This window comes from Rutilus rutilus (genome assembly GCF_951802725.1).
Source record: "Rutilus rutilus genome assembly, chromosome: 17".
NCBI lineage: Eukaryota > Metazoa > Chordata > Actinopteri > Cypriniformes > Leuciscidae > Rutilus > Rutilus rutilus.
Window position 1 is genome coordinate 22,405,010 of NC_140230.1, and position 25,033 is coordinate 22,430,042.

The 25,033-nt window shown below is 44.7% G+C and overlaps 2 protein-coding genes across 3 annotated transcripts in view; both read left to right on the forward strand.

Annotated features, from left to right (window-relative positions):
* The first annotated feature begins 272 nt into the window (after window positions 1–272).
* Window positions 273–9,174, forward strand: LOC311275676 (zinc-binding protein A33-like). Of its 2 annotated transcripts, none has more exons than XM_084384841.1 (6): window positions 273–929; window positions 1,028–1,111; window positions 7,010–7,240; window positions 7,457–7,479; window positions 7,570–7,697; window positions 8,282–9,174. In XM_084384841.1, exons 1-6 carry the CDS (start codon window positions 540–542, stop codon window positions 8,839–8,841), a joined length of 1,416 nt encoding a protein of 471 aa, XP_084240967.1. In that variant the 5' UTR covers window positions 273–539; the 3' UTR covers window positions 8,842–9,174. The 2 variants fall into 2 exon arrangements, with proteins under 2 accessions (XP_084240967.1, XP_084240966.1); XM_084384840.1 differs by having other exon boundaries at window positions 307–929; window positions 1,016–1,111.
* A 1,192-nt stretch (window positions 9,175–10,366) lies between these two features.
* fam171a1 (family with sequence similarity 171 member A1) overlaps window positions 10,367–25,033 on the forward strand; it is a 43,400-nt gene continuing 28,733 nt past the window's right edge. The window contains exon 1 of the mRNA XM_084384584.1: window positions 10,367–10,687. Within this exon, the coding sequence (XP_084240710.1) occupies window positions 10,576–10,687 (112 nt within the window). The 5' untranslated portion in view covers window positions 10,367–10,575. The remainder of the gene's footprint in view (window positions 10,688–25,033) is intronic.

Below are 25,033 nucleotides of genomic sequence, written 5' to 3' on the forward strand. Positions count from 1 at the left end.
TTCATGGTCGTTCACCTCAATCAGTGCCCTGCAGTGTCTTTCAATATATGGACTGATACTGTTTTAAAATCATCTTAGTCATGACAAAACCACATCTTGTTATATTTTCTCCTTTGGAAGGATATGTTTCAGTCCATAATGTATTGTGATGTGCATCCCTGCATGTCTATCCCTGAAATCACGCTTTGACTTTAAAGTTTGCGATTAAATTACCTGCAAAAATTCCATTCGATGGGAGGCTGCTTTATAAACGAATTTCTTTATTTCGCTCAAGTCAAGGTTCAAAATGTCTTGTTAGTTGTTTGTCTTCCGGTTCATTGCGTAGTTATGCCCTGCAGTCAAGAAAGTGACTGATACGCAACATTTTGTATTTTCTACAAAATATCATCTCTGTATTTTTTGCAATCTGACTGAATAATAAGCTCTTCTGTATTGCTCATTGCAGTACTAAATGAAATGAACGTTCGCAGTGCAACTTAAAGTTAGGCACTTTGACAGAAAACGAAATCGAAGGGTATTGCGTCCGCAAAGTGGCAGAGATGGCCTCGAAACGTCCATTTTCTGAAGAGGATTTTACGTGTCCTGTTTGTTGTGACATTTTCAAAGATCCCGTGTTGCTTCAGTGCGGCCACAGTCTGTGCAGAGACTGTAACCAACAGTACTGGGCGACCAAAGGGTCAAGAGAATGTCCGTTTTGCAGAAAAAGATCTACCTACAAGAACCCTCCCGTTAACCTGGCTCTGAAACATTTATGCCAAACTTTCCTGGATTATCGGGGCCCTTCTGAGGAGCTGTGCGAGATTCACCGGGAGAGATTGAGTCTGTTCTGTCTGCATGATGAACAGCTCGTGTGCTTGGTTTGCAGAGAGTCACTTAAACACAAAACACACATGTGCCGTCCTGTCCGTGAGCTCGCCGAGGAACGTAAGGTAATGCTGGTGATGTTTAGTGACCTTAATACATTTTTGGCATATGTAATATTCTGATAAACAAACTAATGTCGACTTAATTTTAGATACCTTTTCAGAGTGAACTTAATCTCTTGACTAGAAAAATGAAGATGTTGCAACATGCCAAATTAGAATGTAATCACCAGGCTGAGCACATATGTGTAAGTATGAGTCTGATTTATTGATTATTATTATTATTATTATTATTATTAGGGGCCAAGCACAGAAGGTGTTTATTGCACCTATTGTATTCGTTGGTGTTCTTCTTATTATTATTCTGTTCCTTTTCAATACTGTTCACTTCACATTGAGCAGTCTCTGGCACATATGGGGAAACTCAGTTTTCTCAGAATACTGAAGTCTGATTGGTTCATGCTTTTCACAGACAAATGCCTTTCAGCCTGCCAGAAAGGTAGGGGCCGACTGCCTATTTAAGTTGCGCAAAAATAGCCATTTAGTCTGATTTTCCTCCTTCATCACAAAGACACATCTCTTCGCTGACTCCAAAGAAGAAGAAGCCTCTACTTGAGAGCCTCTACTATCAAGAACACCCTCTGCAGTGGACTAACGGCGCCTCACAGCTGACTCTGCGCTTCTCCCCTGCTGCTTTCCGGCGAAAGCAAGAGCAATTTAACGGCACAAGCTGTGAAAAGAGCAAATTTCATGACGCAAGCCGATTATAAAAGAGCATATTCAATTTCTAAAAGAGTAAGCAGCGTTTGTTGCAAAATGTCGCACCACGAGTGTGGCTCATGCAGGGCTGCCCTGCATCCCTCGGACTGAGCCGCGAACACGCAGAGGTTGCACTGACAAGAGACCAGCTGCTGTCACTGCGAGAGCATGAGTCTCGCACTGCTGATCTCACGGATTGCTTTCTTCAAAGAAAGCGATCCTGTCTCGCATACTCTCCCGTTCTCTTCCCCTCTCGGGCCGAGACAGAAGAAACAGCGGAGCCATGCCAGCGTGCCTCGCTCTCCTCACAGCATTCTGATTCGCCAGTGCTCTACACCTGTGATGACCAATGCCCCTCTTCTGGAGCGAGCGGAATGGTTTCATTTGGTGGCTCCGAGGAAGAATGTGATGACTTGATTTCTCTGGCGCCATCTGATACTGAGGACTGGGCAAACTCAGCCGATGACTCCAAGGCAGTGAATGAGTTGGGCTTAGACTGGTCGGCTCCGGAGAGCCTGCTCGCAGCCGCCTCGACAAGTGGTTCTTGCAGCCTGGGCGCCACCAGCAGGCCCTTGCAGCGACCAGCCCCATTCTTCCCAGAAGCTCATTAAAAACTTATGAAGGTGTGGGGCACTCCCTATTCCACGCCCATCCATTTATTCTCTTCAGCAGAGCTCACCACGGTTGACAGCGCAGAGGAAAAGGGATACACGAAGCTTCCCCCACTGGAGGAAGCCGTCGCCGCACATATGCCCAAACCATGCAGGACTACATCTGCCAGGCTGTCTCCGCCCTCCACATGATGGCGGTCTTCCAAATGTATCAGGCCAAGCTCCTCCGCGACACGGACGAGAACAGCAAAGACCTGGCGGCCTTCAAAGAGCTGCACAGCGCAACCGACCTCAACCTGCTACCTCGACCTCGACCACTAAAGCCACAGCCCAGGTGATCAGGAGCACCATGACCAATCTGGTGGTCCTTGAGCACCACCTTTGGCTCAACTTAACGGAGATCAAGGACGCTGACAAGACAGCCTTCCTCGACTCCCCAGTCTCTCCCTCTGGCTTATTTTGTTCCTGTAGTTGATAGCTTCGCTGAACGCTTTACGGCAGTACAGAAAACAATGAAGGCAATGCGCCATTTTCTGCCAAAGAGAGCAAGCTGCTCGACTGCTTCTAGTCGACTCAGCAGTGTGCCAAGCTGGCGCCCATATCCGCTCAGGCCCAGCAGAAGACAGAACCCGAGGTGAAACAGCACTTCTGCCCAGCAAAGCCCAACCAATTTGCCCAAGCAGTCCTGATGTTACAGGCACAAGGAGGAGAAGGCTAAGTCCCGCCGAGGCTGGACTGCCACCAGTGGTGGTTCTAGCTCATATGGTGCCCTGGGCGAACCACCCTATTTTATGTAAATGTATATATTTAAATTATTATAAATTGAGGCAAATAAAAAAATAGCCTGCCATAAATCCCCCAAAACTGCACAACTGTACAGTAAAAACATTAAAGTGAGTGATGTTACATTTGTTTTTTGGTTTAAATACATTATTATGCTACAAAACATTCTGTCTGGTTACATTAGCTAGTTAGACAGAAAATGGTTGTGTAATAGCAACCAACATATAGTATAACGTAAGTGATATTAGCTTATTTTATTAAATGCATAAAAATATATTCATAACGAGATAGCTGCATAGGCTACATACCTTCTTCTTTTTCCTAATTTAGGCTCCTGATGCTTACACCGTGTCTACACCGGACGCAATTGTTGTTACTCGCATCGCAAAAGCTAAAAGCTGTCTACACTGGATGCGACAAAGCATCCAGTCTAGACAACATCACTGATTATAACTGGTTCTATTGTCTTTTGTCACGTTCGCGTCCGGTGTAGACATGTTGTTAGACCTGTTTTCTTATCCATGATTTTAGTTTTGGTTGATTTTGAACTACTCCCGCTCCCCCTACTGACATCACCTAGGTGATATAAAACAAAAAAGTGAGAGTACTTCTCCAGTCGCACACTCCAAGTCCCGTCCAGGTTAATTGACACACACTGTGAAATGATATCATTGACATGATGTGCATGAGTAGTAAAACCCTGATCGCGCATTCCTTTTCTTTTTTTTCCTGGGCGCCCCGTGCTACTCCCGTCAAGAAGCCGCCCTGGGCAGTTGCCCATGCCCAAATCCACTGACCACCACCAAATCAAACATGTGTGCACCTCCAAACCTCCTGTTCAGTTCCAGGATTTGGAGGCATTGTGTTTGTTGCCAGTACTGAACCCCTGCCACCTGTTGTATGGGCGCCCAGACCTCTTTTTGCTGTTTTAGCGAATCAAATAAAAAAACAAACACCTTCACAAAAGAAGCATTTATCCTCCATTCTATGCCATCTGTGGCTCTCCAACCCCTCACTGCCCGAGGCCAGGCTTGGAAAGCTATTCCGGGCATATCAAATTGGGTTTTAGAGACAAAAAAAAGGGGTTACTAACTAAGTTCGCTCGCATACCAACCCCACTAACCCCCCCTCCCGTCCCCCCGCTTCAGGGTCTGTCTTACACTTTGGTCTCGCACGCCAACTCTTATGTCCTCTGAGCCAAAGTACAGGTTCTGCTAGCAAAGGGAGTTGTAGAAAAGGTCCCCGCAGCGAATCAGGCTTTTACAGCCACTACCTCGTCGTCCCCAAGAAGGATGGCGGCCTCAGGCCCGTCCTCGACTTGCAGATCTGCCCTGGGGATTGGTTTTTAACTATGCATACTTTCATATCCAGATAGCTCCCCATCATAATCCATTCTTGAGATTCACGTTTGAGGGGGTGGCTTATCAATATACAGTCCTACCATTGTATATTGCCAGTGCTTACCACCTTATGAAATGCGTGGATGCAGCTTTCTCCCCACTAAGGTGAAGGGGAGTTTGCTTCCTGAATTACATCGATGATTGGTTGCTCTTAGCCCAATCAAAAGAAAAATAGTGTGCGTACAGGTCTCTGCTCCTCAGCCATCTAGAAAGCCTGGGGTTCAGAATCAACTTGAGCATTTTGGACAGAGCCAATGTTGAGTGCCTGGAAATGATGGCAGTGCTCCTGGCCGTCAAGGAATTTCAGCAGGAGCTCAGGTCCCGTCTACTGAACAGACTGGCACGCCGCCTCCTCCTGTGGGCACAGGACAATTTCCGCTCAGTACGTGCTTTACATGTGCCGGGCTCCATCAACACGGGAGCAGATATTCTGTACCAGAACGGACCACCCCCAGGGAAATGGAGACTCCACCCGCTGATGGTCCGCATGAAGTGGATCTCTTCGCAACGGAAGAGAACACCCACTGCCCGACATTCTTTTTGAAGGAAAAGGACAGATTGGCCCACAGGTGGCCCCCTCTGTGCCTTTATGCCTTCCCCTCCGGTAGCACTGCTCCCTCAGGTCATTAGCCAAAACAGGGAGGACAGATGCTCAGTCTTACTCATGGCACCACTCTGTCGGAACTAGCCGTGGTTCCCGGAAATGGTACAGCTGCTGTCTGCAGCACCTTGGCCAATCCCTCTGAGAAGGGACCTCCTTTCCCAAGCAAAAGGGTCAATCTGGCATCCCCAACCCAAGTTGTGGAGACTCCACCTATGGCCTCTTGACGGGAGCCTTCAAGCCTCCCCCGGAGGGTCTTGAACATGATCTCTGAGACTAGGGCACCTTATACCTGGCACCTTTATATGCAGAAGTGAGCTCTTTTTATCAAACTTTCCTGGCTCACCCCTCTCCCTCCATCAGAGAACACAGCAAGCACCTTAACTGCTGGTCATTAACATATGAAAGGTCTTCACCTAACAGCCATCGGTCCTCGCAGCCAGCTGTGTTTCAGATGTGTCTGTCCATGAAACTTTATGGATTCCTGTATATGTACATATACGGCAAGCATCTGGGTATTTAGAACTGTATTGAGAGGGAACGCTCTGGTTACCAACGTAACCTCGGTTCCCTGAGAAAAGGGAATGAGCATTGCATATCCTGCCGTGCGACTGTGCATATGCGCGAGTCAACGCTATTGTTATTCAGTCGAGAAAATCTGACTAAATGGCCGGTCTTACAGTCACCCCCGCTCTTTCTGGCAGGCTTAAAGGCCATTTGTCTGTCACAGACATGAACCAATCAGGTTTCAGTATTTGGATAAAACAGAGTTTCCCCATATATCAAATTTTCCCAATGTCAGCGTAAAAATCCTGTATTTTACGAACGAATGAACATATCATTACAAAACTTGGTATGGGCCATCGGCATGATGCCCTGGAGGTGTCTGAGATGTTTTGGACCAGTACCACCTAGTGTTGAAAAATGGGAATTTCAGTTTTCACAGGAGTTTCCTGATACCTGAATTCTTGCAAGTTCAACGATACCAAAAATGTTAGGTTTCGCTTCATGGTTAGTGCAACGTTGTGATTTAGCGTTTAAATATCGAATATCTTTGAAACCTTTAGTCTGATCGAGATGAAACCACCGTAGGAAAATCGCAAACATAGGTCGTTGGCTACATGCTAATAGCCAAATGTCAAAAATTTTATAGTAAGTGGCAAGTTATTTTATGTGCTCATAAATATAAATGTCTATAACTCATAAACAAAATGAGATATTTTCACCAAATTTGACACACTTATGTATGGACGCACTATGAGGACACATAAAATAATTGGTGGGATTGTGTCACTTGGTGGCGCTATAATTGAACATGACATGAAACATGAAATTGCCACTAACTACAATACGGTATTATGATGTAAATTGCTATATTTTTCAAATGGTGTATCATTACGAAACTCAGTATGTGCCATCGGCACCATGCCCTGAAGGTAGTCAAAAAGTTTATAGACAGCGCTATCTGTGGTCAAAAGTTATAATGCAATTTAAAAAAAAATGCTAACAGCTTTTGATTAATTTAGCCTAATATCATGAAACTGGTCTTAATAGATTGCCTGGGTCATCCCAAGAACATAGAGACCAATGTTGCCATAGTTGGCCAAGCTTCCTGTCCGCCATTTAGATTTTCTTTAAAAACCTACTTTTTCGAACTCCTCCAAGACCGTTGGTCTGGTTTTCACCAAATTCGTGTCGGATCATTTTGAGACCATGCTGGCAAAAAGTTTGTGTCATAGATGAAATATACTGCATCAACAAAGTGAACACACCACATCAGTTGGGACACAGCGCCACCTATTGGTTAAAAGTGATAAACCAATAAATTACAATACTAGTGATTGTATTATGCGTTTTAGCCATTTCGCCTATCATCTTAAAATTTCTTTAATTGCTTATTGTTGCAGTTGGTCTGACATTTATTATTTATTATTGTCGTTGTTCTATTCTATTACATTATATAACATGTTTTTGTATGTGTTTGGTGTTCAGCACCAGGTCTGTAACACAGAGAATGTCATCAAGAAGGATTTTAAGCATCTTCGCCAGCTTCTGTATGATGAAGAAAAAGCCATGCTTGCTGCACTGTACGAGGAAAAAACACAGAAAACACAGCTCATTAAAGACAAAATTGAGAAGATGAATGACGAAATATTATCTCTGTCAAAAATGATTAGAGAATTGAGAGATAATTTGGATAGTGGGGACATCCAGTTCCTTCAGGTTAGCCCTTTATTATTTCTTCTCTACCTTTATTGTTTATTGCCTTCTCTGCTCTCTCATTGCATTCATTTAAAAGGTACAGCAGGACAATAATCTAAAAGAAAATAGTAAAAGCTTGAAAAAAAATCTACATATTCCAACCTTAAAACTTCTACAGTTAACCAAATGATGTAGGCTGTCTTCATTAACTTTTCATATTTCCTACATTTTCAATAGAAATTCAAGGACATGATGGAGAGGTGAGCAAGCTTTCTCCTTTTCCTCTTTTTCCCCCCTCAATATTGAGTTTAAGCAGTAATTCTGAGTCTGACCTCTGAATGTGCTTCCAGAGCCCAGGACATGAACCAGGATCCAGATCCAGATCCAGTTCAAGGAGGACTGATTGATACCGCACAATACCTGGGCAATTTGAAGTTCACAGTGTGGTCAAAAATAAGAGTTACTGAAATAAGTTACTGTGAGTTGATTTATAAAACATTCAGAAATGTTGTTTTCATGGAAGATATAAAGCTTTTCTCCAGTGAAACTGATAGCATTTATTTGCTACATCTTGGGGTTAATGAAAAAAAAAAAGAGCGTCTATGATATAGAAAAAAATCGAGTTTAAAACACGTCAAGTTCTTAGAAATGTACTCCTATTCATGTTGGTTTCTTATTTCATATTTCACTTTTTTATCATTTTCAGGAAAAGTTAATTTAATGATTTGTCATGTGGTGTTGTTTTTAAATGCATTTAAAAAAAAAAAAAAAAAATTATTCATAAATATCATGATGTTTTTAGGGAGTCATACTATATGAAATTTTATAACCTGAACCAACGTAGTGTAAAAAGTCCAATTATCTGATGTTTTCAAAAATTGGTTGACATTGACACAGTCATGAGGGTCAGTAATATAATGATAATAAATAATAATAATAATAACATGTTGGACCACATGGCTATGATTTGGCAGATAAGTTTTTTCAAATATTAATGAGTTTTGTTATCATTGATTGATTACATTTATAAAGCCACATCTTTGCAATATTCTCTGTTTTCAGCTCCTGTGGTGCTCGATCCTAACACTGCTAACACTCAACTTATACTGTCTGAAGATCTGACAAGCTTGAGGGACGAAGATGAGTTTGAAGAGGAAGATGTGGCTGGCGTGAAGAGGAAGCTGCTTCCCGCTAACCCGGAGAGATTTAATAGGTTTCCCTGTGTTCTGGGCTCTGTGGGCTATTCCTCAGGGACACACATTTGGGATGTGGATGTGGGAGACAGCACCTTCTGGATGCTGGGAGTCACTACAGAGTCTGTCCAGAGAAAAGGAGCCACCAGTCTGCCCAGAGAGGTCTGGTGCGTCGGCTATGACAGCTACACTCTCAGTCTGAAGGCTCCTCAGGAGTCATGCATCCCTTTGCTTGGGTTTGAGAAACCGAAGCGAGTGAGAGTGAAGCTCGATTTGGATGAAGGACCGCTTTCATTCTCAGATCCTCTCAGCAATACACTCTATCACACATTCATGACCAATTTCACAGAGAAGGTTTTTCCATTCTTCTGCAATCTGTGCAGCATCTCTCCTCTGAGGATTGTGCCTGTGGTCAAGACCTGTAATTAAAGGAGATATAAAGTTTGTTTGGAAGTATGTTTCGGTATGGTTATCTTTTGGAATGCTGTCTTTTCAGTTTGCAGTAATTCTAGTTTACTTTGTCTATGGTAGAAAATAGGCAAGCCAAAAAAGAAACACTACAAACTGACTAGTGATTTATCTTAGCAAATGTTGACTCTCAGTGTTCTTGAGTGTCCTCTTCTTTCTTTAAGTAAGCTTGCATTACATTATTAAAAGTTAGTGAAACTGTTATATACTGATCTATAATGCTCAATCTTTAAGTTTAAGAAGTTGAAAAAATTGTCAGTTGCTACATACAAATAAAGTATAGAGTTCACCATGATCTTTATCGTTGTTTAATGCACCTCTTGTTTGCATGCTAGTGCAACTGTTCTTACAGTTTGATTAAATATCTTACTAGTAAGATTAAAGATGTTACTAGTAACAATTGCAATACACAAAAGTCTCTAATAAATAGTGCAAGTGTAAAATAGATTCTAACTTACTAGTAACTATTATAATAGTTACAGAATAAGTGCCAATATCTAATGAATTGTTGAAATGGTAAACAGGAACAGACAACACAATCCAGATATCATAGTAAAACTGGAACAGTTACCAGCAACAGTTTGAATATAGATACTAGTCATATGTCAATAGTTGATGTCTGAACCACATATCCCTATAGAAATCAAAAGCAAAAAAGTAACAATGGAATAGTTACTTGTAAACGCTGGAATACTGAATAGTAGAAACAGTACTACTATTATGTATTATTGTCTATCAATCCATTCTCCAAAATGATTCCTTTTTATAGTATTATAGTAAAAAAAAAAATTGACTATTATAATGCAGAATTATATAATGTAATTCAGATATACATTTTTTTACTGTGATTCTGTTTTTTTTTTTATATTATTTAACTACATTGTCACAATGCATATATTTATAGATTGATATAGTATAATTACAATTTGAAAAAAGTATGCAAACATCATGACAGTTGGAATAAATGTATTAATTTACTAGTAATCCAATACTATATATTATATTATACTTAAATTTCCAAGGGGCCGTAGGATAACTCAAAATTAATATATTATTAAATGTATTATAATAATTTAGAATAATATGATTGGAAATTAAAATAATGTAACAATTCAATTGCTAGCAAAAACATACAATCAAGATGTAAACTGAAATCAAAATTAGTTTTTCTTTTGCTTCTATTTCTTTACATACAATAATTACAATTTCTGGGATCACAAAAATTATTTTGTTTTGAATTTTTGACATAATTACAGCATAAATACCAGACGAAATACAATGGGGGGTCCTTGAATGTTTTGTTGGACAATGGGCCCTTGAGTCGATGAGGTTGAGAACCGCTATTTTGAGGTGATTGGCAATCTACGACAGCAGATGGCGGTCTAATCCTTCTTTCTGTAGGACAAGACCAGCAGCAGCACCTGGTCGTGGCATGGAAAGGGTTAAACTGGTGGAGTTGAGTCCAGGGCAGGCTTTCTGTCTTCTCGAGTTGAGATGGGGGGAAAAACAGCGGCAACACGGAGATGCTGAGCGGAGGGTTGTTCTAATCTCCCGTCGGTGTTCAATGACATGATCAGATTTGCTAAAACACCAAATTATGGCTGGGAACCTCAGCTCCTACGAGTCTCTAGATACTCCTGTCGCATAGAAAAGCCGCATTGTTGAGCAAAAGCCTTGTAACCGTGAGCTGCAATAATGCGAGGGGCGGACGGCAGCAGCAGGTCTGCCGTGATTGTGCTCTTCCTGCTGGGATGCGATTTATGGACGGCGGCCGCTAAAACACTGCAGGAGAACAGCGATGCCAAAGGTAAGAGACACGCCGTCAACACCTCCGAATACATCACTTCTGTTTATGTTTATAAAGGTCTTGATGGAAATTTGAGAGCTTTGCTTTGACTTTTTGGACGGCATTCCCAGTGCTAGCTGTTAGCAATCGTAGCATATAATAACGCAGAGTGTGTAACGGCCATAAAGTGAATACATATGTCTTATGAATTAAATACTTTTATTGTTTTAACGGCGCAAACTTTGTTAAATGTTCGTAGTTCGATTGCTCTGGTGTTTTGTACATCTCAAGCCATCTGTTTGAAATCGGATCTCATTTTTGTGATGCCTGTCGTTGCAACAAGCATCACTGCAGCTTCCAAAGCACATGAACCGAGTGGTGCGCATATCATATGTGTCATATTCTTTTGGCCTTACATTTTTCATGCAATATTCCCATATTTATCTGCTACAACTAATAGTAGATTAGAAATCTACAACTTATCTATCGACTGTATAAATTTGGTATATCCCACTATTGTAAACAGTACACATGGGCGTTTTACATTTTGTGCATGAATTTAATACAAATTTGATTTAATATATATATATATGTAATGTTAACAAGCAGACACGTATCAAACGTGTAATGTGTTTGCCACATTTTACACTTTTTGTGCTGTATTGTCCATTAGAAGTTCATTGGAAAGTAGCTACAACTCTTTCAGTCATGATATTTCTTTTATTATTTTGTTGATTAAAAGCTTGTGTTGAAGTTACATGTCTGTATGGCAATGTAAACAGGAGAACCTGCTGCTTCAGATGAGACAAGATCTGTAATTTAACATTCATTATTAGCCACAAATAGCCAGATATTAAATTATACTTTTCTTGCCTAAACATTTTTGTTGTTTATTTTTGCACAGGGACTTATAACTCTCTATGATGTCATTTAGTTCAGTACTAAAAGCTCACTGAAACGTACTCGGTTACTAACGTAACCTCGGTTCTCTCTAGAAGAGGGAACGAGTACTGCGTTTTTGTAAAAACGCTACGGGAAAAGTCTCTTTTCACGAAATACTGAAGCAAAAAATTATCCTTAATTTTCATAAATGTAAAACGCGTTGCGGCAGTGCTTAGCTATGGCGAGACGGCTTGCTCGCTCATTGGCTGCTCTGCAGCAACTGCATAAGCCTATCGAGCGAGGCCTGAGGTGACGTCAGGCCAATGAGGACGCTTCGCGCCCTCCTAGCCATTTCCCGCCGAGACGGGTGTGGCTAACCTCTATATAAGGAGCTCGAGAAGGCTTATTCACTTGATTTTCATCGCCGAAGCGAACCAGAGTGAACCGTACGCACGGCAGAGAACGCAGTACTCGTTCCCTCTTCTAGAGAGAACCGAGGTTACGTTAGTAACCGAGTACGTTCTCTTACGAGAGTCCTCTCGTACTGCGTTTTTGTAAAAACGCTACGGGAACCCCTTGTAAAACGCCGTGCGTGCTGGGATAAAGACACCGATCACTGGAAGCTAACCAGGTGTACAGTGCATAATCACCAGATAGACTCAAAGAGCCTGGGATTAAGGGAGGGGAACCTTAATTCCCTATATTGTAACGTCCGCAGACGTAAAACATGACCTCACAGAGAGGGTCTAGAGACAAGAGGGGATTCCTCTGTCCTTATATGGTTGCGTCAGCAGACGCGAATATGACATCACATAGACAGGGTGGGGGAACCTGAACTAAATGTGGGAAATGTGGGTCTTACACAGTTCTGCCCATAAGACAGTCGGCAGCGCGTAGCGCATGCGATTCCAGTGTTCTAGTTAGACAGCTGAATCGGCTATACCGATAGTAGCTTAGCCTGTAAGGCGGGAACCTCTAGGTTGTAAAACCTGATAAATGTAGACGGCGAGGCCCAGCCCGCCGCCGTACATATATCCTGTAAGGAAATCCCGCTGGACCAAGCCCACGAGGAGGCAACGCCCCTCGTGGAGTGCGCTCTAACTCCCAACGGGCACTGGAGGCCCTTGGTAGTATAAGCCAGCGCTATGGCGTCAACTATCCATCTGGATAAGCTCTGTTTCGACACAGCCATTCCCTTGGAACGTCCACTGAACGAGACAAAGAGCTGCTCAGTCTGTCTGAAGACAGCCGAGCGGGACACGTAAGCTCTTAGAGCCCGAATGGGGCAAAGAAAACTTGAGTCCCCTTCCTCACTAGATCCCGGCAGGGCAGACAGGGAGATAACCTGAGCCCGAAACGGTGTGTTGAGGGACTTTGGCACATAGCCATGCTTAGGTTTGAGTATGACTTTAGAGTCGTTAGGTCCAAACTCCAAGCACGCTGGGCTCACAGAGAGCGCGTGCAGGTCGCCTATGCGCTTCACCGAAGCGAGAGCCATCAAGAACACTGTTTTGAAAGACAAATGTTTGAGGCTAATAGATTGGATAGGCTCGAAAGGGGCACCTTTCATGGCCGCCAAAACCGTAGAAAGGTCCCACATAGGAACTGAAGGAGGTCTGGGTGGATTCAGTCTCCTAGCTCCCCTGAGGAAGCGGATGACTAAATCATTCCTTCCCAGTGACTGGCCCAGCGTTGAACCGGAGAACGCTGAAATAGCCGCCACATACACTTTGAGCGTGGAAGGGGATCTGCCCTTATCCAACAGCTCCTGTAGGAAGGAGAGAACCTCCGTCACCTCACAATCGAGAGGTGATAGGCTCCGAGCTGTACACCAGCCGGAGAAAACCGACCACTTCGAGGCATAAAGCCGCCGAGTTGACGGCGCCCTGGCCTGAGTGATGGTGTTTATCACTCCCTCTGCGAGGTCAACGGATAACCGTTGAGCGCCCACACGTGAAGGGACCACAGCTCCGGGTGTGGGTGCCAAATCGAGCCCCTGGCCTGCGAGAGGAGATCTCTCCTCCATGGCACTGGCCATGGAGCGATGTCTGCTAGCTGCATCAGGACTGGGAACCATGCCTGGTTCTTCCAGAGCGGTGCTACAAGCAGCACTGAGCATTTCGTTTCCTTGACCCGCTCTAACACCTGTGGCAGGAGGGAGACGGGGGGAAAGGCATAAAGCGGGCAGCGCGGCCACACGTGGGACAGCGCGCTGTCGTTTCTGGAAAAGAACACGGGGCAATGAACGTTTTCGCGGGACGCGAATAGGTCCACTTCCGCTCTGCCGAATCTTTCCCACAACAGCAGAACTGTTTGCGGGTGTAGAGACCATTCGCCCAGGGGAATGTTGTTCCTGGACAGCCTGTCTGGGCCCACATTCTGGAGCCCAGGCACATGCACTGCTCTCAGCGAGCGCAAATTGTGCTGAGCCCATATTAGGAGGCGTTTCGCCAGCCTGTATAGGGCTGTGGATCTCAGACCGCCCTGGCGATTTATATAGGACACCACGGCCGTGTTGTCCGAGCGGACTACGACGTGATGGCCCTTGATTTGGGGACAAAAACGCGTCAGCGCATTGTGCACTGCCAGCATCTCCAGGCAGTTGATGTGTTGGAGCTTTTCTCGTTTCGACCATAGGCCGAAGAACGGTCTGCCCTCGAGCAGCGCTCCCCATCCCGAGGTGGATGCGTCTGTCGACACCATCCTCACTCTCGAGGAAGTCCCCAGGCTTACACCTGATCGGTACCAGTCGCCCGCCAACCAAGGTATTAGGGCTGCCACACAGCTCTGATTGACCTTGAGACGTAACCGGCCGGACATCCACGCTCCGCGCGGAACTCGCGCTTTCAGCCAGAACTGCAGAGGGCGCATGCGGAGCAAGCCCAGCTGAAGAACCGGTGATGCTGAGGCCATGAGACCTAGCATCCTCTGAAACGTCCTGAGCGGGGTAGTCGCGCCGCAGCGGAAAGATCTCGCTGCGCGCTGAATGTGCAGCACGCGCTGTGGCGACAGCCGTGCTGTCATAGACTGTGAGTCCAGAATGGTACCCAGAAACGAAATCGTTTGACTGGGGTTCAGTGAACTCTTCGTCCAATTGACTGTGATACCAAGATTCTCGAGGTGATCGAGTAAAATGGCTCTGTGCTCCACGAGCTGTGATCGTGATTGAGCTAGGATCAGCCAGTCGTCCAAATAGTTCAGCACTCGCATGCCTCTGAGTCTGAGAGGAGCGAGCGCTGCGTCCATGCACTTCGTAAATGTACGAGGTGCCAGGGACAAGCCGAACGGCAGGACTGTATACTGGTATGTCTGACCCTCGAAGGCGAATCTCAAGTATTGCCTGTGATGTGACGCTATTTGTATTTGAAAATACGCGTCCTTCAGATCTATCGACATGAACCAGTCTCCTCGGCGAACGTGCGCGAGGATTTTCCTGGTCGTGAGCATTTTGAAACTGCGTTTCACTAATGCTTTGTTCAGCCGTCTTAGATCCAGTATGGGTCTGATACCACCGTCCTTTTTGGGGACTAGAAAGTATCTGCTGTATAGCCCCCCTTTGCTTTGAGCTAGGGGTACGTGCTCTATCGCCCCTTTGCTTATCAGTTTTGATATTTCGGCGCGAAGTAGGTGTGCTACTTCTAAATTCACCGAAGTTTCGACGCGCGCTGTGAAGCGGGGGGGGCGTCGACAAAACTGTAGCGAGAAGCCTCTCTTTATAATGCCTAGCACCCAGTCCGAAACCCCTGGGAGCGCTGCCCATGCTACTGCATGGTTGGCTAAGGGCTGGATGCGAAGCACGCTCTGTTCGTGTGACAGAGGTGCTTCGGGGTGCGATAACATAGGCGTTATGCCTGTGGCATTCGAGGCGGGGGGCGCGCTTATTACAGCGGGCAGAGCGCTCGTCCTCGACCTTACTACAGTGCTTAACTGAGTGAGGGAGGGCTGAGCGAGTTTCGCGGGACTCATGTCTGCGGGTAAATGTGGGCGGGACGCGGGCACATTCACTGCTTTGGACGCGCTGTCTGCCTGAGCAGAGCGAGCGCACACAGGTCTCGTTTTTACAGAGAGCCTGTGGTCCGTGAGACATAGTGTGTGTGGGCACTGGGAAGTGGACACTTTCACTACATTTGAAGCGCAATCGATCTGAGTCGATTTTTATGTGCGCGAGCCCTAAGTGTAGGGCTGTGCTTATGTGTAGGGATGGGCACTGAGGAGTGGGCATCGACACTACGTTTATAGCACCATCGGCCGTGGCCGGGACACCAGAAAACACACTCTTTTTGGGATATATCTGGGTAGCCGTGAAAACGGCTTTTGTGTGCAGGCAAGCGGGCAACTGTGCGGGCTTGCGTCTTGCAGAAAACGCTGGGGCAGTCGCAAGTCTTGGGACTGAAACAGCGGCGCGCTTGGGTGAGAGACCGGCCGCAGCGGGACTCACACACCTGCGCTTTCCTAGGAGTGCTAGGACTTCTTCGGGGCTTCCGGCTTCACCACAATCCTCGGCCGCGGCCCGCGCTGAGCGGGGCGTCGGCTAGTAGAGCGAGAGCGGGACCTAGAGCTGTGCTGCTGTCGCTGCTGTCGCTGCTGTGAAGATGTGGCCGAAGGCGGGGGCTGAGGCTGAGAACTCCGCGGAGTCTGTTTCTCACGACTCGCTGCAGAACCGGAGCGCTTCGGAAGGAAGTGCTTGAAGGCTTGAGACGCTTTCTGGGCTTCGGTAAATCTCTCCACGAACTCGGAGAGAGAAGAACCGAAAAGGCCAGCGGAAGACAGCGGGGCGTCGAGGAACGCGTTGCGCTCGGAATCAGCCATCTCCGTGAGCGTAAGCCATAGGTGTCTCTCAGCAACAGTGGCGGAAGCCATACATCGTCCCATGGCTTGTGCAGCAGACTTGGTAGCGCGGAGAGTTAGGTCCGAAGCGCTCCTTAAATCCGCGATGCAGATAGCTTCAGGTCCTATCTCATCCAACTTACGGAGGAGATCACCCTGGAATATCTGCAGCGTAGCCATGGTGTGTAGCGCTGACGCAGCCTGCCCAGCGGCGGAGAAGATTCGCGCGAGCAGCGTCGACGTCATGCGGCAGGCTTTGGAAGGCAACACCGGTTTAGTCCGCCGTCCAGCAGAGGGCGGGCAAAGGTGGGTTGCTATCGCCTGTTCCACCGGCGGAAGTGAAAGGTAGCCTCGGTCTTTTGCATTATCCAAGGAGGAAAATGCAGGCGACACAGACGAGCGCGTTCGCGCAGAGTAGGGCGCGTTCCAAGCTTTCGCCACTTCTTCATGAAGCTCAGGAAGAAAGGGGGCGGGCTTAGATTCCGGAGAAGTGCGCTCACCAGGGAGGAAGCTACCATCTAGCCGGGTACGAGAGGGGAGTTCCGGTGCAGACCACTCGAGGCCGAGGCTCGCCGCGGCCAGCGCGAGTACTCGCATGAGCTCCTTCTCAATGTTGGCTCTCGTAGTGGGCTTGCGGGCAGGAGGCGCGAGGTCCTCAGAGCTCGCCCAGTCCTCGCTGCCTGAAGCTAACAGAGAGCAGGAATCCTTCTCCCCCGACGCGGCCTCGGAAACGACTTCCTCTGATGAAGCGGCGGCAGACTGCGGGCGCTGAGCATCAGGAAGAAGAACAGGAGAAGCCGGTGAAGCAGGCGGGCGAACCGGCGAGCTTGGTCGGGTTGGAGCGGGTTCCGGGACCCGCTGCGAGCGGCGCTTCTTGCGGCGCGGCAGCGCGGCGGGGCATGCAGACTCTGAGAAGGAAGCCAGGCGAGTCCGCAGAGTCACCATCGGCAAGAGCTCGCAGTGAGGGCAGCCGCCGTCAGCGAGCGCGAGCGCTGCATGGTCCTCTCCCAAACAGGAAACACAGATGACGTGGCGGTCTCCCTGGGAGAGTGGGGCTCGGCACGAGCCACATGAAGGCATCTTTAAAAAGACGCAGCTCTTTTAGGGGTGAGTGTCGCGGGGCGAACACACACACACACACACAAGAACAGTAATAAGGAAAGGATATAGCGCCGGAAAGCGCAGCAGGTACGGCTGTAGAAGGCGGCGTTGCCAGCAGCTTCAAGTGGCTCGTCCCGCTGAAGTGCTTGCCTCAGACGACGCTTGCTTCCTCGTGATCCAGCGATGTGAGAGCTTCGCTGAAGAGATGAAAAATCAAGTGAATAAGCCTTCTCGAGCTCCTTATATAGAGGTTAGCCACACCCGTCTCGGCGGGAAATGGCTAGGAGGGCGCGAAGCGTCCTCATTGGCCTGACGTCACCTCAGGCCTCGCTCGATAGGCTTATGCAGTTGCTGCAGAGCAGCCAATGAGCGAGCAAGCCGTCTCGCCATAGCTAAGCACTGCCGCAACGCGTTTTACATTTATGAAAATTAAGGATAATTTTTTGCTTCAGTATTTCGTGAAAAGAGACTTTTCCCGTAGCGTTTTTACAAAAACGCAGTACGAGAGGACTCTCGTAAGAGAACCTAAATGGACCTGTTTTATTTATGCCGTGATGGTTTTATTATGAGGTTATTTCTGGCTTCTGACTATTTCAGACTGTTATACTCTAATTGATCTCGCTAATGTACGAAGTAATGCAATGTTAAGTGTCTGTGCATGAAGATATCAGTGTGCCGGCAAGGAAGGAAATTGAAAAAGCTGTTTTCATATCACGAGTTCATATTTGACATTTGCATAATCCAGATATCATCTCAGTGGTACAATGTTGAATACTTTTATGTGATTGCAAAACCCTGTTTAAATTAAATGGTTGGCAAAGCTCACCGTTTGACAGCTGATTGATTTAGCAGCTTATAGACTGGCAGTTTGGTTAAATCCTTCATCTCTGAGGTATAATATGAGGAATCCCCTTAAACCCCCTCCTCCCTCCTGATGGAGACTCGTCCTTCCCCTCCGTCTCCTGCTGATGAGCAGCGGCAGCACAGATGGGTCTTTGCTGCTCTCTCTTCTTTAGAACAGTAGACTGGCACAGTGTAAGCTTTGACTATGCAAAATAGGGCTTTCCTGCCTTTTGTCCCGGCTGTGCCACATCCTCATCACCAGGATCTGAAAAGGGAATGCTGTGTGTGAGGCCCTGACGCAGTTTAGTCAGGCTTGGAATGAGTTTTGCAATGCAGCTTTGAATCTTATTGCCTGAATTTTTTTCCTTAGGTTAAATGTAGTTTACACAAATCTTTGGATTTAGTTGCTATAACTGTTATATTTTTATGCTTCACACTGTGTTTTAAATGAGTTATAAGTTTGTCAAATGATTGTAGTTAATACTAATTATGCTATTGTAAATCTCTGATAACAGACTTGAAGTGTGATGTGCACCTGGTTTTTCTAATAGAAACAAATTTAATAGGTTCTTCATTTGCTTTTCACATGCAAATCTTTACTTTTATTAGCCTATATTTTATTCTGTGTTCTATAAGTGTTTCTATGCTATCATTTCTTGAATGACGAACTGCTATCTTTATGAACGTTTGGAGTACCATTATGTATTGTTTAACATTTTTATTTATTTGACAGGTATATTTGACTAATTTTTACTCAGTAAATGTTACTTGAATTTCAATTAAAGGACACGACCGGACTGTAATGCACTATTTAAAAGTGCAATTTTTTAAAGTAGAAAAAATGAGCAGTAGTGCACACTATTGTTCAAAAGTTAGGGGTCAGTAAGACTTCATTCAGTAAGACTTCCATCCAGCAAGGATGCAATAAATTGATCAAAAGTGACAGTAAAGATATTTCTAGTGTTACAAAACATTTCCATTTTAAATAAAGTGTTTTTTTTTTTAACCTAAATAAAGTGCTTTTTTTTAACCTAAATATTCATTCAATCAATTAGAATTTTGAACAAATGTGTCAATTTCTCAAGCATGATGACTGTTCAACACTGATAATAATAGTAAATGTTTCTTGACCATCATCATATCAGCATATTAGAATGATCTCTGAAGGATCATGTGACACTGAAACCTGGCGAAATGGCTGCTGAGAAAATCAGATTTGCCATCACAGATAATAATATATAAATGGATCAAATGCACGCTGATAACAATATAGCCTATACGCTGCTTGCCCAATCAAGAAATGCATGCTGCAGACATGTTTTTTTTTTGGTTTGTGTATGTCTTAAAATGGTCCCTGTACAATATTGCTCATGCCAACAGTCAGATATTTACTGTAAGCAGTTGCTTGTTATCACACACTCACACACAACAAACAGAGACTAAATGGACTCCTTAATAGTTTCCTACTATAATGCGTAAGGGCTTAGAACAATGGGGCTTAGGAAACCAGCTATGTTTTAGAGCTTGAGAGACTCATAAAGGCTGATAAAGAGGATAAGGCTGGTGTTTTCCACTCATTAATTATCAGTAATGGGGATTTCTGTGGTATATTCTCTGGATTTTGGACATTGCTGTAGTGCAGAAAAGGAAAGGTCTGTTTGTTTGCCCCCTAGCATTTCAAAGCATTTTAAGCACACTGGAGACCCCTGTTGTGCGTAATTTTTTATGGGGTCATGGTTTCAGCGAACACTCAGACATTTTCTCATCTCTGATTACCCAAACCAGACTATCTCCCTCGGGCAAGCCTGTCAGGCAGTCTCTCTCTCTCTCTCTCTCTCTCTCTCTCTCTCTCTCTCTCTCTCTCTCTCTCTCTCTCTCTCTCTCTCTCTCTCTCTCTCTCTCTCTCTCTCTCTCTCTCTCTCTCTCTCTCTCTCTCTCTCTCTCTCTCTCTCTCTCTCTCTCTCTCTCTCTCTCTCTCTCTCTCTCTCTCCTCACAATCGTTATCTTGCAAACAGAGACTCTTATATCACTCTAAGGCCCTGTTTACTAGAGGTCGACCGATAGTGGATTTTACAATAACTAGGTTGGACCGCATTAGGGTGTGTTTCCCAAAAGCATCATTAGCCAACTATGGTCGCAAGTTCTATTAAACACTATTCCTGGTAACAACAGAACTTGCGACCATAGTTGGCTTTGGGAAACGCACCCTGGCCGATAACCGATCAATCAACTGATAGTTTTTAAATTGGGTACTGAATGAATTTTAGGAATGCACCGATATGAACATTTTGAAAGCCGATAACCGATATATTGGCTGATTAATCTAAATCCAAATTTTTATATAATTTTTTTAGAGCCTGATTACTAGGGATGGGACGATACACTTAAACTCACGATACGATGCACCTCGATATGCCAGGGTCACGATACGATACGTCACGATACGATATCAAAAAAGAAAAAAAAAGAAAAAAATATTACTGTACAACAACTTATTTATTTTTGTTTCAGCTGCACACAGGGAAACACAAGGCCTAACTGGCCAAACACAAACAAGAACACTCCCTACTCGACTCGGCTCTGTTTGGTTTTCCACTGTGTAAAAGTTGTACCACCTGCTTCCAGGTACTTTTTTTCGTACCACCTCCGGCGAGGTAAGCGGGCTGAGGCGAGCTGAGGCGATACTAAAATGTGACGTGAAAACACGGCAGACTGCTGATTAGTCAGAGAGAATCGTCACTATTCACTGCGTCATCATTGCACGCGCCAGACGGAGTATCCTGAATAAAAAACAGCAAAAACAAAAACATCCAAAAACAGCATACACTCGATTTCCTCCTTTGCCCTGTGTGTGTGTGGGTAGCGGGTGTGTCTCGCGCGTCTCGCGTAAAAGATTAAGTCACGGCAGTTTCCTGCGGCGTCGCTATGACGTCCAGGTACTATTGTGGAGGTAACGTTACTAGCAGCTATCTGCAATGGAAAACGGAGCGAAAAGCGAGCCGAGCCGAGTCGAGTCGAGCTGGTATTGGTAATGGAAAAGCGCTAATTGGTAATGGAAAAGTTAGTGCTGCTCTAATCCTAGGTTAAGTTATCTCAGGACTGGTTCTTCTTCAAAAAAACGACATATGACTTGTATCCAGGCGGAGCGTCCTCAATTTCGACCTCATTTGACTCCATGGTCGGCTGTTTGGGGGCAAGGCAGTTGGTGCTAATGCTAATATTTGTTAGCTCGCTGTAAGTAGACTGCAGTGTTGTTGTTGCAACATGCGCTGTCTTGACGTGACGACGCACCGCACCCCGGATATAATTTTTTTTTTCATTTAACGTTAGTTTTACCCTGCTTGATCAGCAGATGGTGCTGCCAGCCTGCCACCATAGACTGTATGTCTGCCCCATATACATACACACACATATAATACACTAAATTATTTATATACTACGCAAATCATGCAGCAGTGCCATCTATCTTTATTTCGCGATCCATTTTTTTCGACCTCGATGCGTTTCGTCACGTTTTGTATCGCGATATTTTGTCAAACGATATTTCGTCCCATCCCTACTGATTACAAAAATGAAAGTCTTACCATTTAAAATCCATGTCCATGGCGCAAATTATAATGATGCTCTCCATCATGGTGAACAGGCTGCATCTGAACTGTCTCAGCTGAAGGAAATAATCCATTATTTATCGGCTTTAATATATATCAGACAAATTTTCTTATCCGGCCGTTAACGAGAAAAAAAAATATATATATCGTCCGACCGAGATACTGTACATCCCCAAACTAATCTCTATATGAAGCATACAGACTATATTAATGCAACAGAAAGACTAACTTTTTGCTGAAATATGCACAAAAACCTAGGGTGAAGTCATTATGACATTAACAGCGATTTGGGACAAATATTATGTAATTTACTGTGGTGTGGTGCGGCAGGATTTTGAACCGCCTACTGAGTCGTCGCTCGGCACCGTCGGTATGTGTACACTCAAATCAGTGTTCAAATTTGAAAGAACTGAAATCGAATGAGTTTCTGATTTGATTATATGTTACTGTCAACTACATGAGCATATCGATTTGCTTTCTCACGTCTAGCTTTAAATATACAACTTTGCTGGCTAATGAATGCATAAAAGTGACCATCTGGATATTATGCAAATAGATGGCAACAGTCGAAAGTGAAATTAAACATTTGGGTCGGGCTTGCATGTTTTAACCACTCGAGGTACTAATGTTAGCGTCCTTTCAGCCTTGACAGGAAACATCCTGCAGTTCTTTCTCCGCTGCAGTATCTAGTTGTGGCAAGCAGAACGACGGCGAGAGCCGTGAGAACGGAGCAAGGCTGGTGGCGCGAGTGTTAATGAACGTCAGCTGCGCGCAACACCTGACTCAAGTTTCTCACGGAGGAGCTTCGGGAACGGTGTGGCGCCACCGGCCTTCCTCCTTTCTCACAGCTCTTGGCCTCGTCCTGCTTGCCACACTAGTCAACAAATGAATTGCTTTATAATGATATGAAAACATACTGTAGTGTACTGTATCCGTACCGTTTCTTTGTCCGTTTTAAATCCGGATCTGAAGTGTCCCGCTCTGTGCAGCGCACAGTCTCGCGTGTCAAAACAAACTCCATGAGGCATCAATGATTTCGCCTCTAGAGGCCGCTCTCGTACTTTATAATGACAGCGGACCCTTCTCAGCGAATACAATGGACGCTACCCAGGAAAAACTATCGGTATGGATTTTTGCCGATAACTGATTGTTTCTGTGAATGATTATCGTAAATATTAATCGGCAAAACCGATCAATCAGTTGACCTCTACTGGTATTAAGATGCATTTTGATCCATCGGATCACAAGTGGATGACGCCAAATACAGGTATAAACTGCGTCTAAAACATTGAGCTTTTACACTTTCGACCACTTCCAGAGGTAGTTGAAAACGCATTCAACCGGATTGCTTTCGTAGTGTAAACTAGTGTAAAGTTTGGCTTGAAGATGAAAAACGTACCAAGCACAGTGTTTCTCTCAACATTACTGATTTCTAACATGCACTCACTGCGTTTGATGTGGTCTCTTAAGCTATCAGAGCAGAAACGAAAGCTGCTGCTCTCCGTATGTTTTTCCGACGATCGCATTCTTATGGAAATTCTGTGAGCTTATTTTGTCCATTAGATTGAAAGATCTGAAAAGGCTCATACATTTACCCACACATAGACCCCTCCACTCCTCAAGAAGAAATCAGGAAAGAAGTGATAGAAAGTGGACAAAAGAAATGGATTAAAACACCAGGTGTAAATGGGTATGTCTGTCTTGTCTTATTGTGAGCCGAATGACCAAAACGCGTCTTAATACCAGGTGTAAACAGGGCCTAAATGTGTCGTTTTTCTGGATCTTAAATAAACTTGAAGAGATTTACATCTTAAATCTGACATGAATTTAGATTAACACTACTGAAAGAGCAGCTTTTTTGTTAATAGCTTTAGGCCCACAAATGTATAGGGTTGTGTTTGATTGGTAACACTCATTAAAGACCCCTTGAAATCACCTGAAAATCACCATTTCTTGTCCTGTGTTGACATTTTCTTTTCGTTTTATAAGAGTTTTTAAAAGCATTGTTATAGGGCCCGTCCACACGGAGACGCGTTTCGCTGTATACGTATACATTTTTTATCGTATTGGCGTTTCGTCCACACGGATCCGGCGTTTTGGGAGACTGAAACCGCTATTTTTTTAAACCGGGTCCCAAAGTGGATAAATCTGAAAACGACACCCTTGCGGTTTCGTGTGTACAGCCAATCCGTATATTTTGTGAAACGATGATGTCATCACATCACGTGTCGTCTGTGTCACGAGTAACAGCAACAACAATAATGGCGGACTTATATGATTGTATTCGTGCTGCAGAAGCTACTAAGCCTACTAGCTTTATTACAGCAAAATCTATTGCTTCTCTGCAACTGTGGTGAGCAAAAAGCGATAATCTTTGTCTTCTTCTTCTTGGTTCGTATACAGCGCGCAAGGTTATGCGCATGCTCAAAGTCTTCTTCTCCGTGTATAGTGTATCTCTGTGGCAGAATTACAGCGCCCCATACTGGTCTGGCATAGGCCTATATACTACACCGTTTTCAGTCGGTTTCAGTGGTTCCGTGTGTACGCAGATATTTCTTGAGACGACGCCGTGTTTAGGGATTTTTTTTTTAGAACGAGGAAAAAAAATATCGGATCGGGAACGCACCGGCTTCGTGTGGACGTGGCCTTAGTTGTGAAGGTGTTTTGAGAGGAAAGGTAGAAGAGTAACCCCCCCTCCTAAAAATAATCTGAAGGAAATACTTTTGGATCTGATTAGAATTTTATGGGTAGAATCGTCTGTTTTCATGCCTGTGAAACATGATAATCCTCCAACACAACAGCAGTCTTTTAACTTTAAGCAGAGCCTGGACGTACTGAATGAGCGTGGAGCTCTCTCTCATTCACACACAGTCTCTCACAGTGTGTCCTTTTATAGAGGGAGGGGGAGAGAGACAGCCTGTCTGCTGCACATCTGGAAAAGTCATTTTCCCACAAAACGGAAAGACAAGCTTGTTTTATGTTTTAGAATATGTAAAAAAAAAAAAAAAAAAAAGTCTTGGATAATTTTACTTTTAGAAATAAAATAATCATTTAATAATATTTAAGAACTGTTACATTAATATTCAAATAACTTTTTTTGAAGTGT